This window comes from Ascaphus truei, chromosome 3 (genome assembly GCF_040206685.1).
Source record: "Ascaphus truei isolate aAscTru1 chromosome 3, aAscTru1.hap1, whole genome shotgun sequence".
NCBI lineage: Eukaryota > Metazoa > Chordata > Amphibia > Anura > Ascaphidae > Ascaphus > Ascaphus truei.
Window position 1 is genome coordinate 30,129,967 of NC_134485.1, and position 15,502 is coordinate 30,145,468.

Consider the following 15,502-nt stretch of genomic DNA (forward strand, 5'->3'; position numbering starts at 1 on the left):
CATATTTATCAAAGAAAAGCACCCTAGAACAAGGGTGCTCAACTCCAGTCCTCAAGACACCCCATCAGGTCAGGCTTTCAGAATATCCCTGCTTCAGCAAATGTGGCTCAATCAGTGGCTCCCTGCTTCTACATAGGTGGTTCAGTCAAAGACTGGGCAACAGATTGAGCCACCTGTGCTGAAGCTTGGGTATCTTGAAAACCTGAACAGTTGGGGGGTCTTGAAGACTGGAGTTTAGCACCACTGCCCGATAAGACCTTTTTCTGTGATACGTTGGATGATGCAATAGTAGGGTTGGTCACCCCTAGTCTCCCCAGTGAACGGTTCTCCTAAACCCATGTAACACGCAGCACCAACAATTATTTTTAGGGGTAAATATGGTGATATTCATCATTATTGTCTTGCACTGGAAAGGACACATCAAGATTAATCAGAGATGTCTTCTTCAACTGATAAAAGCAGGCAGTATGTTTAAAGTAATACTACCGAATGTTAGCTTAAAAGTAACAAAACTGACATGACACTTCTGTCATAAAGCTGCAGTCCAAGCAATGTCCTGCATTTATGTTTGGTTGTTTTATGTTTGTTTTTAAATAAATCTGTTCTGTACTATGAGAAAATACTTCTAGCGTTTAAAGAAAAAACAATTTGAAAGACTTTTTAAATGTATTCTAATGTAACAAACATTTTTGTATCTATAGCAACCATTTACAAAGTCACATCCCCTTCCTCTTCTGTGACAGGCTCTGGCTCTTGAGCCCAGCCCTCTCTCTAGCAGGGCAACAATTGTATCTAGTGCCTACCTGGTCACATGATCTTCCCCACAGAACTTTACATCTTGGGTAATCTTCTGCGGGCCTAACAGTTATATACAGAACCCCCAGCCGAATCTTCAACGATCGATTACAGGAGAACGGATCGATCAGCAACTTAGCTAATGACTTGTCAGTGTGCAGATTGTATTGATGTACAGTACATATTGAAGGGGGGAAAAATGTAAAATGGAAGCTTGAAGAGCAGCTTTAAAATTGAATGCTCATTTTTACATTGTACTTATGTTCAATATACAGATGTAGCAGACACCATTGCACCCGTTAATGCGATGTGTTGTGCTAACACTGGCTTGTTTAATAGCAGCAGTGCTATTGAAAACAAGGGTTAAGACAGGGGTGCAAAACGTCTTGAGCTGCGCCCCCTTGCCCAGCAGCCGCAGCATTCGTGTCCCTCCTCTCCAACGACTCGGCGTCAAATGACGCCGCGGGTCAAGTGACATCAAGTCACGTGACCCCGCCGTGTCATTTGACGCAAGTTGCCATGGCGACGCATTGCCGAAGACCCGGCAGAGAGCAGGTAAGGGAGTTACGGGGGCCTCACGCCTCCCCGGCATTTAATTTAAATGCCGTGGGGAAGAGCGCAGGGCCTCTGTAACCGCCCGCACCCCCCCCCAAGAAATTCAGCCCCCAGTTTGCGCATCGCTGGGTTGTATTGTATTGTATGTCTTTATTTATATAGCGCAATTAATGTACATAGCGCTTCACTGCAGTAATACACGTGGTAATCCAATAAATAACAGATAATATAAATAACAGATCATGGGAATAAGTGCTTTAGACATTAAGGAAGAGGAGTCCCTGCTCCGAGTTAAGGGTTAAGGGATTACACACATACTATTTTGTGTGCTAACTTGTGTCAACATCAACATCTGCTACATCTGTATTAGAGGGGAGTTTATCAAACTGAAAGTAATGAATGTGCACTCTTTTTGAACTGCAGCTATTGACGAAGCGCATTTGTGCTGCATGCAGATGGTTTAAATTAGTAAGTACAGTAATACCAATGTGGCAAAAAGATTCTTAAATCTCAGATGAGCTTTATATAGAGGAGTTTAAAAAGAAATTAAGCAAGTAGCATCATTTCCAAATCTAAATTTACTAACCTAATTATTTCAAATTCAAATGCTTTCCAAATACCAAAAAACATCAATTAAATTTGCTAATTAATAAGGGGGCGATACGACCAGCCTCTTTGGTGTATTTTGAACTACCTCTGTTTTGCATAATTACTGTATAAAAGCTGAAATATAATCAAATAGGAATCCACATCATTTTCAGTATTTGGAAATATTTGTACAACGGTAGAATGAAGAATAATGTTGGAATGTGTATCATAAGTGAAACCATGGCAACGTGAACTGAGCAGGCAAAGGCATCGTGTATTCCACAGAAATTGTTGCACATGTACCTGTCAAGTAGAGCTCACTCATCACAAAATGTGTGTAATTGCTACCTAGGCAAATAAAGCCCCTTTCGCTTCTGGTCACAGTTCCTTATGCAGGGCTTTCATGAATGGATTATAAATCCCTTAAAGTACTGTACAGGCTGTTCAGTGCAGTAGCTGTGGTGTTTGAAGTTGATGGAAGTCCTCCCTGGCACGAGCCTACCCTCACTTTCCTCATTTGCACGTTTGTTGTAACTTTGCCAAATATTTGACATAACTTTTCCAAATGTTTCTATATCTTTTTTTTTTTTTTTGGTTTCGAAAGAGCAACAAAATACTCACAGTTTGTGACTCTTACCAATACTTATATTAAATGGGATTTCCTCATGTGGTCACACCCATGGTTAACGTCTTATGACGCAGAGGAGCTGTTACACGTGACATGATTAATAAAAACAGCCTGCAGAGCCATGCCTGTACCATTGACACCTGGAAAAACTTCAAGTGCAGAACTCCAGTGAAAGAGCGCAGATCCTGCACACCTGGTTGGTTTGAGGATACAAAGGCAGCAAGATTTACAAACCCATTGATTGTGGGAGAGAACTGCACATACTACTGAAACGTATTTTGTGCAAGAGAGACAACATCTGAAGAAACATGGCATACTTCATTGTCCAGATTCTCGGAATTGTGCTGGGGGCTATTGGCACGATACTTACCATTGTCGTCACATCAATGTCCCAGTGGAGGGTGTCGTATATGGTGGAAGGTAATGCACTAAACTGTGACAAACGTATTGATGGACAATGGTTAAGTCGTTGGGATGGTTTATGGTTAACCTGCGTGACAAAAAACCACAACAACATGCACTGCACCAGCTACGACTCTCTGTTGTCTATCACTACTGACCTGAAAGCTGGAAGAGTACTGATGGCCTTTGCTGTGGTCATCGCAATCATTTCCTTAATAGTCGCGATTGTTGGCTTGCTGTGTGCTCGCTGTCACAGAGGAGAAGAGAGAGGCAGAAACTGCCTGCTTTTAACGGCAGGAATCGGATTCATTATCGCCGGCATCCTTGTTCTGATTCCAGTGAGCTGGACTGCCAGCAACATCATCAGAGAAATTAACAACCCCATGTGCAAAACCATACAGCGACAGGAAATTGGTGAAGCAATTTTCCTTGGCTGGCCCACTGTGCTGTTTCTGCTGATTGCAGGAGCGATACTCTGCTGGCATTGCCAACGTGAAGAGAGGTGCAAAGGCACTCAGTATTCATCGCAGTTATCTCTACCAAGGCCAGTGTATGTCCCGTGCCAAACACTAGAGCAAACTACAAGCCAAGCTCAGTATTCCAAGAGTCAGTACATCTAATGCGACTCTTCTCTCCAACGTGTCAATATTAACGATTACACCTTAATATTGTTCATCAGCCAGATAAGCTCGTACAGTAAGAAATGTCGAATGAAGACATGGGACAGCACGCCATGTGAGAAGGACACAGAAAATGGACCACTGTTTAAAACATCATAATATGTTATCCTTATATGCAGGCTCATGTTCAACAGTATTCACAGTTTTTTGGGTAATGTGAGGTATGTAATTCGAAGCAATAAGGAACTCTGGACGTTTCATTGACTGACAAACCATACAGTAGCCCAGCAGCTTAGAGATTGATCATTTAACTGTTTTTTTTTTTAATTCACATTTTAGGTTTCAGCGAAGTCTTTAGCGAGCATGTTAAAAATGTATGGCTAATATATTTTGTATTCATTATTTAAAGTAATTTAAAACTAAAATGCACTATAAGGGATTGTAAGAGTGATTTGTTTAATTAAAAAATGCCACATACTGCATGTTTCATAGAAAGTTGTAGTTCAGCTTTGAAATGGAGAAATTCAAGATAAGCTTTTAAAGCTTCACTACAATATTCACTACAATATTACAGTATACGTGACAATTACTTTTATTTTGTCCTTGCTTTTTCCTATTTAAAACAATCTGTATTGTAATTGCTAAATCTGTCTCAACGTTTACACCTGTGGAATTCTAGAGTAAATCATTGATTCATCTTCCGTCACTCTTCCCCAAAGATTGACTTACCCTTAGCACATTCTCAGAGATGTAAACATTTCATGTAACCACATTCTGTGTGACAGTATTTAAAGATTTAGTAACTTATTTATTTTTTTTGATGTTCCCTATTCCATTAATTTTTGTAAAATGCAATTTCTGCAAAATCGCTTTATAAAAAAGTTTCGGGAAAAGATTTAACCCTTTGTCATTGTTGATATTACATCACATTTAAACAATTGATGGTTCAGGGGTTTAAAAACGGCTTCACTTATGATGGATTGCCATTTGAAATGTCATACAGGTTAAAATATTTGCATTGACCTAGAACAAAAAGGGCATCAGCAAAGCGTACAATTATCTGTAATTTGGATATTGCAATGTAGGGCTCTATTATTATGCCATAGGAGTCATGCCAGGACTTCGCTAATTACAAGGGGTATGCAAATTTGATGAATATATTAGTGTGTAAAATATATTTTCATCAGTGGAGGGATGTACTGTGTTAGCCTGTAGCGTAGATAGAACAAGTAAGGTAAAAGTGATACTAATGGTTAGAAAGAGTGCAAGCTTTCAGGGCCACTAAGGTCACTTCTTCAGGCTCTTCCTTAGAAAAGTAGCGGAAATAGCGTAGGATATGCCATGTCATTAAATATATCAATGACTTTTGTTCTGCATTTTCCTTCTGACCTCAGAATGACGTATAATAATCTACTTGTTATGCATTATACAGCCTTGTATTGTATGTTCTAAATTCCTGGACAGCCTACAATCTGTAGAACATTACACAAACAAGCCTCATTACCAAGGTACTGGGTATGAGACAATTTCTGTCACTTTAAGTTTGCATCTTTTGTCTAGAAATGTTTTAACAAACACAGTGGTACCACTTTGTTCATGTACTGTAGATATATGTAAAATCTGGTTCTAATTTGGCACATTTAGAGCCTGAATTTTACTAGCACATTTATATATGACACAATTAAATGCTAGGTAATTTTCTGCTTCTATCAAGAATGAAACTCCTGGACCAGAAGGCAAACTTTCCAGCTTATTCTCTGCAGTAAAACATGTAATCTGACTCACCCAGGTCTAATTGATATTGCACTCTGATTATACTGTACATTTTAACATACATTAAAATATTAAGCTGATTTGAAAAACAGTCACATCAATAAATTATACTGGGTTGCTTTAAGCACATTTCATGAATTGATAGAATTATTATACAAAATATTTCAAGAAATGTTTTACTCAAAAATGCAATTATTGAAGAAGCATATTTATTATTGTATTGTTGATTGTCAAAATACAGCTTTAAAATATTTCTTGAATTTGTTTAATTCTGTTTCACTTTAATGTAATAAACTGTTTTCATTACACCTATTGGTTCAACCGTTTTTCAGTAATCATGACGCCATGCTCCTTCATTACACACTCAACAAGTTGAATTTGACAATAATTTGTTGTTACATGACCTTCATGGTTATTTGAACTTCTTTCAATTCATTTTACATAAGGCTGCGTCCCCGCTAGCGCTGAGCGAGCGGCGCTTGCGGCGGGTTACTTACATATGTAGATATATGTAAGTCCCCGCGTGCACTAGTGCGCGGGCACACACGCTCACCCGCGCTCGGCGCTTAGGTAAAGAAAAAAAACTAACTTTCCAGCGCGCTCAACTACCCGCAATGCCCCCCCCCCGCGTGCGTAAATGTAGGACACCCGGTCCTCATGCTTGGAGCTCAGCCTAAGGCCGCATAGTGGAATACTATTCAAACCACCTTAATAATATAGTGTTCAAGCTAAGTCTAGCACTTACTGTAGCTTGTTGCATACAGTATACATTACATTATATATCAACAGAAGGTATTCAGGTAGTATATTATGTATTGCTAGTACATATCAGTACCAGTGTTTGCTGAAAAGTCCATGGCAGTGCAGTAAAAGCACATTCATGCTAAATAACTACATTTAATAGTTTACATACCAAATGTAAGGAAATATAGTGACCTTTGCCTAGCAAGCTTCTATGTGATTGCACAATCTCTAGAACTGAGGTCTTGTCACTGTGTTGAAATCTTCCAATTGGTAGGGCAGTGTCACATTGCAAAACCAATAGAGTTTGTCATATTTCAGACCAAATCAAGTTAATCAACTCCCCCAAACAGGGTCATATTAGGATGGATGGAACCAGCAGAATGGATTGTCTTTAATAGATCAGGGGTGTCCAACTCCTGTCCTCAAGGGCCACAAACAGGTCAGATTTGAAGAATATCCCAGCTTCAGCACAGGTGGCTCAAACAGTGGCTCTGTCGTTGACTACTGTAGATGCACTAAGCTCTGTTAAATCAGAACAAATAACGTCAGGTTACCTAAATAAGTATAGATCAATAAAGAAATCAGTGCTGCCGAGTCATTTCAAACATCATCCTTTAGTTTAAGATTCCATTATGGATGCTGGGCACTGAGCACATACATCTTCATCAGCAACGATCAGCAATAACACATAGGTCTCCTAGAGGGTCAATCATTTAACTCTTTCAGTACATAAGTATACCTTTGTCAGACTGCCTGCTCACCGTGAGCGCTGTGTCTCCATGCTTCTGTGTCTCAATGGTGTCGTTCATCTTCTCCAGCCAATGTGTTCCTGATGCAAGCTTTGAAGGTAATCAGACAAGTAAAGCTTCCCCACCGGGATAGCGCTTCAGTGGCAACTTGGAAGTTGAAGAGACCAGGTTCATTCCAAAAGGTTGCAATCTATTTAAAGTACGCGTTTCTCACCCTTTGTCAAGGAGTTGTCACTGAAGCACTATCCCGGTGGGAAAATTGTCTGTTTACTTAAATAAGTAACGGACGTTATTGTCCCTGAGTCTAACTGAAATCCACTAAGCTAATTATACGGCCGTCGTTTAACTCATTAGCATGAGGTTAATGTTAGCTTCAAGTAACCAGATGTTCATTTGTGTCTCACCTAAAGGTGGCGTTAATACACTGGAGAGAGGGAAAGGGAGGAGGAGAGAGGGAAAGGGAGGAGGGGAGAGTGAGGGAGAGTGAGGGAGAGAGGGAGAGAGTGAGGGAGAGAGTGAGGAGGAGAGAGAGAGTGAAAGAGAGAGTGAGGGAGAGTGAGGGAGAGTGAAAGGGGGAGGCTAATAGGGTATGGTAATTACTTCTATTAGCATATTTTCCTGTAAGTGCCCATTATTGTGAGGGTGAGTTGTTCATTTGTGTCATACCTAAAGGTGGAGTTATTACCCTCCAGAGCCTGAAATATGGGCTTTGGGAGAGTGTGTGAGTGAAAAGAGTGGGAGAGAGAGAGTGAAACTAATAGGATATGCTAAAGACTCTATTAGCTTATTTCCCGGTAGGTACCCATTGTTGTAAAGGTGAGATGTTAATTTGTGTCCTACATAAAGGTGGAGTTATTACCCTCCAGAGCCTGAAATATTGTTTTTGGGAGATAAAGAGGGTGAGGGAGTGAGAGAGAAAACGATACTAATAAGATATGATGACTCCTATTAGCATATGTCCCAGCTGGTGCCCATTTTTTTCCACCATGTGTTGTCTAGAGGTGTGTTTGGGGGGATATATACTGTATATAGCACTTGGGACTCAAATAAAACAGGGCTCTTGCGCTATTCTTTGTTATTTAAGGCATAGCACTGCGTTAACGTTATTTGCTTTAGAGCGTAGGTGCTAGGTTAGTCATAACGTTAGTGTGGTCAAAGTTAGGTAAAATAGCCAAACAGAGCTTAGTGTATCGGGGCCAATAATGGCTTTATCTGAATTGCAGTCTGTTATTTCTGTATCATTCTCTTCGTACATACCTACACCTCTCTAGGGATTTTATCTCTACCTTTGAAAGCTGTTTGTGCTATGGGGCCCCTGGTAGCTATTTATGTGGCTGTATATACACAAACCCAGTATCCTACACACATTTCTTTCTGCATTGCACTTCTTTGTGTTTCTTAAGTCCTATGCTCTCGGGCAAGCTACAGCATTGTGCCTTTCTCATGCCCCCACTGCATCCTCTAGAGCACCTTATTTTCTGACTCTTTCCCAAGCGGTCTCATCTATTCAGCTATATTTTAGTTCCCACCTTTCCAGCTATGTAGGTTTCTGGTTCTTCCTGTTTTCTCTGCCTTTGCCTCCCACTCCTCAATAGCGTACTAAACAAATAACCACATTACACTTAGACAGGTGGGTAACACCTTTCCGTAGTTTGACTGATGAATCTATTGTGGGTGTTGTAATGTATGTGTCCTAGAAAACTCGGGTAGTTCAGAATTACTTGCTATTATGTAACACGTGACGTTTTCTTACATGTATCTTTGGAAAGGTTCTGAGCTGTAATTTACTGCCAACACGGGATTAAATTTGCTAGATCTCTTAAGCCCTTTGGACAACATTTACACCACATTTCCCGTTGGTAACATGGAGAGGATATATCTGGATAACTGATGTGTTAAATGTAAAACAAGTTGATTTACAAGTCTGTTACATTTGGCATTATGCCTCAAGGGATGATGTCACTGCTTCCTATTGCTTGCATGACACAGTAAATTTAAACCACCATTAGGATAGCCCAAACTAGCCCAGTTGGAGCTGATACTAGCACCCTCAACAAGATAAGATCTCAGGAAGCAAGGGGTCCTCAGAGCAGAAATTTATGCTGTTCAGCTCTGGAGACCCCCTGCTTCAAACCTATTAAAAACACAATTAAAAATCAAACCATGGGTGCTGCTTTAAGAATATTGGGAACTCTAGCTAAAAAATGTCTCTGGACAGTGTCTGATTCAACTACTGTATTCCATCAAAATTAAAAACTAAGCTGACCCTTATTTTGTATTGATTTGATTGAACTTTTCTTTTATTCTCTGCATTCCCTGCTCAAAGTGTATACTCCTATCACGATGCAAAGCAAATAAGGAAGTAATTAAATTCCCTTTCCTGCCCTCTGATGTATAGGATTATCCCTTACAGGACATGGCTATGGCCTTTGCTTTTTATATAATAATGACAGGCTGCCAAGGAATTTGGGAGGTTAACACTCTCAATGACAACACCTCGTCTTCCTTGTCCACCTTACACCACACTCACCACTCTCATCCTCCTTCTTTGTCATTCTATATTTATTTTCCTCTCTCTTACACACCCATCTGTCTTTCTTCCTCTCTTTCTTTGCTAATAATGACACATACAGTATATTGGTCTGTATAATAAGAAAAAATATTTACTGCAACTATAGTGTGTTCTTTTATTTATCTTTTCTTCTACTCTTCACCCATTTATAGCTTTTCTATCCCACTCACTTATTTCCCCGTTTTGCTTGTCACAGTGGCACAGCAGCAGCTATAGGCTAAACTGAAGAATGTTATTTTTATACATATAATGCAAAAAATAATTGTCCCACTCCTTATTCAGCAGACTTACTATGTCACAGTGATGAGTACTGTTACATAACCAGACAACACAAAATAAGGAATACAGAGGGGTACAGGATGTAAGGCTATGTTTAATATAAGTAGACCCCACATAGCGTTTTATTTGACAGAATCAAATAATTGTCTATCTGGTCAAGTAATTTAGACTATATAATACAGATGTAGTAAGACATACTATCCCCATCACAGAGGATGAAGTAGAAAAGGTATGTGGCGCTGGGAACAGTGTCTGCCGCGATCGAGCAGCAGAGGATACATTCTTCTGAATGGAATCCCCTGCAGGGTTAATGCTTTGGTGCCATGGTTGGGCAGAGAAGACACCAAGCTTTACTACATCTGTATATGGGATATGTTTTTACAGTAAATATCAGAATATTAGCTGATACAGATGTGGCATTTTCGATCTATCAGCAGCCGCAAACCAAGAGGCGAGCGCTCACAGCACAGTGCTTGGCTAAGGGGAATGGCCCATCAGGATTAACACAGCAGGCGGCCCTGCTTCTGAATGGGACGACCGCTGTAGGAAACCTACCAGGCGGTATCAGTCTGTAAGAGATGCTCAGTAAGAGTAGGCAGAATCAGTCACTCTCCCTGCGCGCCTCTAACAGGCGATCGCACAGCTTTCATTTTATTTTAATACCATATTATTAAAGCAGGGGGTCTCCGGAGCTGAACCACATTCATTTTAGCCTCTGGGATCCCCTGATTCCTGAGTTACAAACCTCGGTATGGGGTGCCAGTATCTCCGCCATGTTTAAATGTCCCGGTGACTTCTCTCTCATTCCCCCTTGTCTCTTTTCTCTCCCTCCTTATCTCACTTCTCTGTCACCCCCCCTTATATACCTTTTCTCTCACACCCTCCCCTTATCTCACTTCTCTGTCACCCCCCTTATCTACCTTTTCTCTCACACCCTCCCCTTATCTCACTTCTCTATCACCCCCCTTCTCTTCCATTCTGGAGTCCTACCTCAGGTAGTAGCAACGCGATGGCGATTGAGGCAGCCCACCCACGTGGTAATTACAGAAGTTGACGCACTTCTGGCGGACCCTAACATTCAGGTTAGGCCCCAGCTGGGTGGGCTTCCGCTACAACTCTCTCTCTCGCCTCTGCCACTCTCTCTCTCTCTTGTCTCGGCCACTCTCTCTCGCCTCAGCCACCACGCTCTCTCTCTCTTGCTGCTGCTCTTGCAGCTGAGGTGAGAGGTTTGGAGAGAGGTTGGACGGGAGAGAACGGTTCAGCAGGCTGGATGTGGCTGTATTTTTCCCACCCACACTGTTATCTGTAAATAAAACGCTTTCTTGAACACTGACCGTGAGTAAACAGACATTTATTCTATGAATGACTACATCTTTCCCTGCTGCCCAATTGCGTGAGTTTCTACGACTTGTATTTAATGCAGTAAACATCAATTTGTATGTTTTTTTTTGTATTTTTAAGTTATATTTACTATTTTTGTATGCCCCAGATAACCTATTGTTATGATTTGGGCTATAATTAAAATTGCTACCCATTTCTTTTATAGAAATACAGATGTTCTCGGAACCCTGACTGAAGCATCTCCCGGCAGTGGGACACCTCTCCATGGGGATGATCCCATTCGGAAGAAGGGACCACCTGCAGGCAGCCGGGGCTTTAACTGTTCCCCGAGCTGCAGCATTTTGCTTTTTACGCCACGGCCCCAGGGACAGCAATTCCGGCTACAGCTGCAGTAAAGCAATCAGTTTGGTTACATGCTAAAATGTTGAATTTCAAAGTCTAGATTCACGGTTCAGGATTCCCCGAATCTGCATCTCCCCGGACTTCACTGGTTCAGGATGATCTCAATCCAACCCCCCCCCCACTTCCCTTTTGTAATTTGCCTTTCTCTGCCCGAGCCAAATAGAATTCAAAATTAAACCCTGTTATCGATTCCTATTTAGACATTTCCTCCCTTGAAAGCTACCCCTACACCCATTTTGTGTTGGCATCAGTAGGGGAAGGGAAGGTATTAGGAGGCATGAAGGAGTTGCCAGAAATGTAGAGATGTTGGTATTCATTATAATGCACCACAGTGATGATGATGATGATGATGATGATGATGATGATGATGATGATGATGATGATGATGATGATGATGATGATGATGATGATGATGATGATGATGACGACGACGATGACGATGACGATGATGATGATGATTATAAGATCCAGATGTACAGATGTACTAAGGTCCGTTAGGCTATTTAACTTAACGTTAAATGAATCAATAATGTAAATAACTAACTAATACACCAAAACTACAGCGCTTAACCTATAATGAGCTAATACAAAAAAAATGTGCCTTAAATTAAATGGTGTGCATACTTAATTGCGCCTACAATATAATAAAGTGCACATACAATACCAAGTGAACGTGACGACTAAAAAACAAACAAATAAATCAGCCTAAGTTGTCCCACAGTGCAGGTTATCTCCTCAACCTCACACAAAACTCATACAAAACCATATGGGATACCTGGCGCTTGATACAGTAGAAAGAGTCCATACAGTGCAGTCCTTTAAATGTCCAAATGATGTTCCTAACCAAAATGACGATTGCAGTTGGATTCGTTAGTCCCCCCTAATAAAGGGTTAAAGAAAAAACACAAATTGCGCAGTATATCTGGACAGGTGCATACAGTACAGTACGACAACAGTGTAACTACTTACAAGGTCAATCTTGCAACTTTCAGTTGAGAGGATCTGTGCTTTAACCTCTTCCTTGCTGTGATCACGAATCCCACGCAAATCTTCTCAATCCCCCTCTTCTTTAGCCTCTCCCAAGTAGATATTCGGAAGGCATGATAAGGAGAGAATACAGCAAGATAGTGTGGAAAGTACAACACAATTTATTAAAATATATAAAAACAGCCAAATGTAAACTCACATATGGATGCAGTAACACGTGCAATACTAGGATGCCGTCCGCAGCTTGCTAAGGTGTCCCTTTTGCTTGTTACAAATCAAGTACAGCTGTATGGCTCCTCTCAGCAGCAACTCAGTGCCCAGGACTCTCTTCGCCCTCCCTGGTGTGTTCCGGCGCTGGTCCCGCTGACGTCATTGCCTGAGCGCCGTTCAGACAACTGGGAACCTCCTCTGCAGACGGTGCCTCTAGAACTCCTCCCCCCTAACGCGTTTCGTGACGTGGGGACGTCACTTTTTCAAAGGATAAGGAGCTACTGCCAATAAGCCCTATTTATACCTCCAAGAAGTAATTAACCCCTTGGTGTCAAATTACATTGCATATACATATGACAGAAACGTATTAAAACACAATAAAATTCATTAATACAGATGCTATACATTACTACAAGTCAAAAGAGATTAACTCTGGGATTCAATGGCTTGTATAATGGAAACAGATAGTTAATAAAGATATTAAGTGCATAGTGGATAAAGAGTGATTTCTAATCCCTTAGGAAGGAGGCTAGATCAAACTCTATATTTAAGCCTTTAGTTGTCAGTGTCCTTAGTATATATATATCCTGAAGCTTTCCCTTCTGGACAAATTCCTAAGTCTGTCACCTCCCCTCCAGTTAATTTTAGGGCACTCTATCCCTTTACATGTTAATCCTTCAGGGTTTTGGCCGTGAACTATTTTAAAATGGTTAGAGACACTGTGATTTTCAAACCCTCTTTTAATATTGTACACGTGCTTGGCTAGCCTACGTTTGAGGGGTCTCCCTGTTCTCCCCACGTATTGGGGACCGCAGGGACATTGTAATAAGTAGACACAATACGTACTTCTACAGCTAATGAAGGTGTTAATTACATAAGTTTTGTTGGTGACTGTGGAATGGAACTTGTCACCTTTTTTGCTGTAATTACACCCAATACACTTGCCGCATGTAAAGTATCCTTTCAAATCACCCAACCATGTACTGTTACCCTGTTTGGGTCCACCTAAGGGACAACTAGGTGCTAGAGATTCTTTTAGGTTCCTAGCCTTCTTATACACAATTTGCGGGTGAGATGGTAGTACAGATTTCAAAATGGGATCTCGCTGGAGAATTCCCCAATGCTTTTTAAAAGTTTTCATTATCTCAGGAGCCATACTATTATACCTAGTGATAAAGGGTATACATTCTCCCTCTCTCTAAAGGGAGAATGTATACCCTTTATCACTAGGTATAATAGTATGGTTCCTGAGATAATGAAAACTTTTAAAAAGCATTGGGGAATTCTCCAGCGAGATCCCATTTTGAAATCTGTACTACCATCTCACCCGCAAATTGTGTATAAGAAGGCTAGGAACCTAAAAGAATCTCTAGCACCTTGTTGTCCCTTAGGTGGACCCAAACAGGGTAACAGTACATGGTTGGGTGATTTGAAAGGATACTTTACATGCGGCAAGTGTATTGGGTGTAATTACAGCAAAAAAGGTGACAAGTTCCATTCCACAGTCACCAACAAAACTTATGTAATTAACACCTTCATTAGCTGTAGAAGTACGTATTATGTCTACTTATTACAATGTCCCTGCGGTCCCCAATACGTGGGGAGAACAGGGAGACCCCTCAAACGTAGGCTAGCCGAGCACTTGTACAATATTAAAAGAGGGTTTGAAAATCACAGTGTCTCTAACCATTTTAAAATAGTTCACGGCCAAAACCCTGAAGGATTAACATGTAAAGGGATAGAGTGCCCTAAAATTAACTGGAGGGGAGGTGGCAGACTTGGAATTTGTCCAGAAGGGAAAGCTTCTGGATATATACACTAAGGACACTGACACCTAAAGGCTTAAATATAGAGTTTGATCTAGCCTCCTTCCTAAGGGATTAGAAATCACTCTATCCACTATGCACTTAATATCTTTATTAACTATCTGTTTCCATTATACAAGCCATTGAATCCCAGAGTTAATCTCTTTTGACTTGTAGTAATGTATAGCATCTGTATTAATGAATTTTATTGTGTTTTAATACGTTTCTGTCATATGTATATGCAATGTAATTTGACACCAAGGGGTTAATTACTTCTTGGAGGTATAAATAAGGCTTATTGGCAGTAGCTCCTTATCCTTTGAAAAAGTGACGTCCCCACGTCACGAAACGCGTTAGGGGGGAGGAGTTCTAGAGGCACCGTCTGCAGAGGAGGTTCCCAGTTGTCTGAACGGCGCTCAGGCAATGACGTCAGCGGGACCAGCGCCGGAACACACCAGGGAGGGCGAAGAGAGTCCTGGGCACTGAGTTGCTGCTGAGAGGAGCCATACAGCTGTACTTGATTTGTAACAAGCAAAGGGACACCATAGCAAGCTGCGGACGGCATCCTAGTATTGCACGTGTTACTGCATCCATATGTGAGTTTACATTTGACTGTTTTTATATATTTTAATAAATTGTGTTGTACTTTCCACACTTTCTTGCTGTATTCTCTCCTTATCATGCCTTCCGAATATCTACTTGGGAGAGGCTAAAGAAGAGGGGGATTGAGAAGATTTGCGTGGGATTCGTGATCACAGCAAGGAAGAGGTTAAAGCACAGATCCTCTCAACTGAAAGTTGCAAGATTTATCTTGTAAGTAGTTACACTGTGGTCGTACTGTCCTGTATGCACATGTCCAGATATACTGCGCAATTTGTGTTTTTTCTTTAGCCCTTTATTAGGGGGGACTAACGAATCCAACTGCAATCGTCATTTTGGTTGGGAACCTCATTTGGACATTTAAGGGACTGCACTGTATGGACACTTTCTACTGTAATAAGCGCCAGGTATCCCGTATGTTTTTTGTAAACGTTAAATGAATGTCTAAATTA

At 40.9% G+C, this 15,502-nt stretch overlaps 1 protein-coding gene across 1 annotated transcript; it reads left to right on the plus strand.

Moving 5' to 3' along the window:
• Positions 1-2,874: 2,874 nt before the first annotated feature.
• LOC142490624 (claudin-8-like) lies at positions 2,875-3,588 on the plus strand. Its single transcript, XM_075593040.1, has one exon. The coding sequence runs from the start codon at positions 2,875-2,877 to the stop codon at positions 3,586-3,588; it is 714 nt and encodes a 237-aa protein (XP_075449155.1).
• The last annotated feature ends 11,914 nt before the right edge of the window (positions 3,589-15,502 follow it).

What these genes read in the sequence shown, in the direction of transcription:
- LOC142490624 (XM_075593040.1), top strand. Translation starts at nt 2,875, where the DNA reads ATGGCATACTTCATTGTCCAGATTCTCGGAATTGTGCTGGGGGCTATT.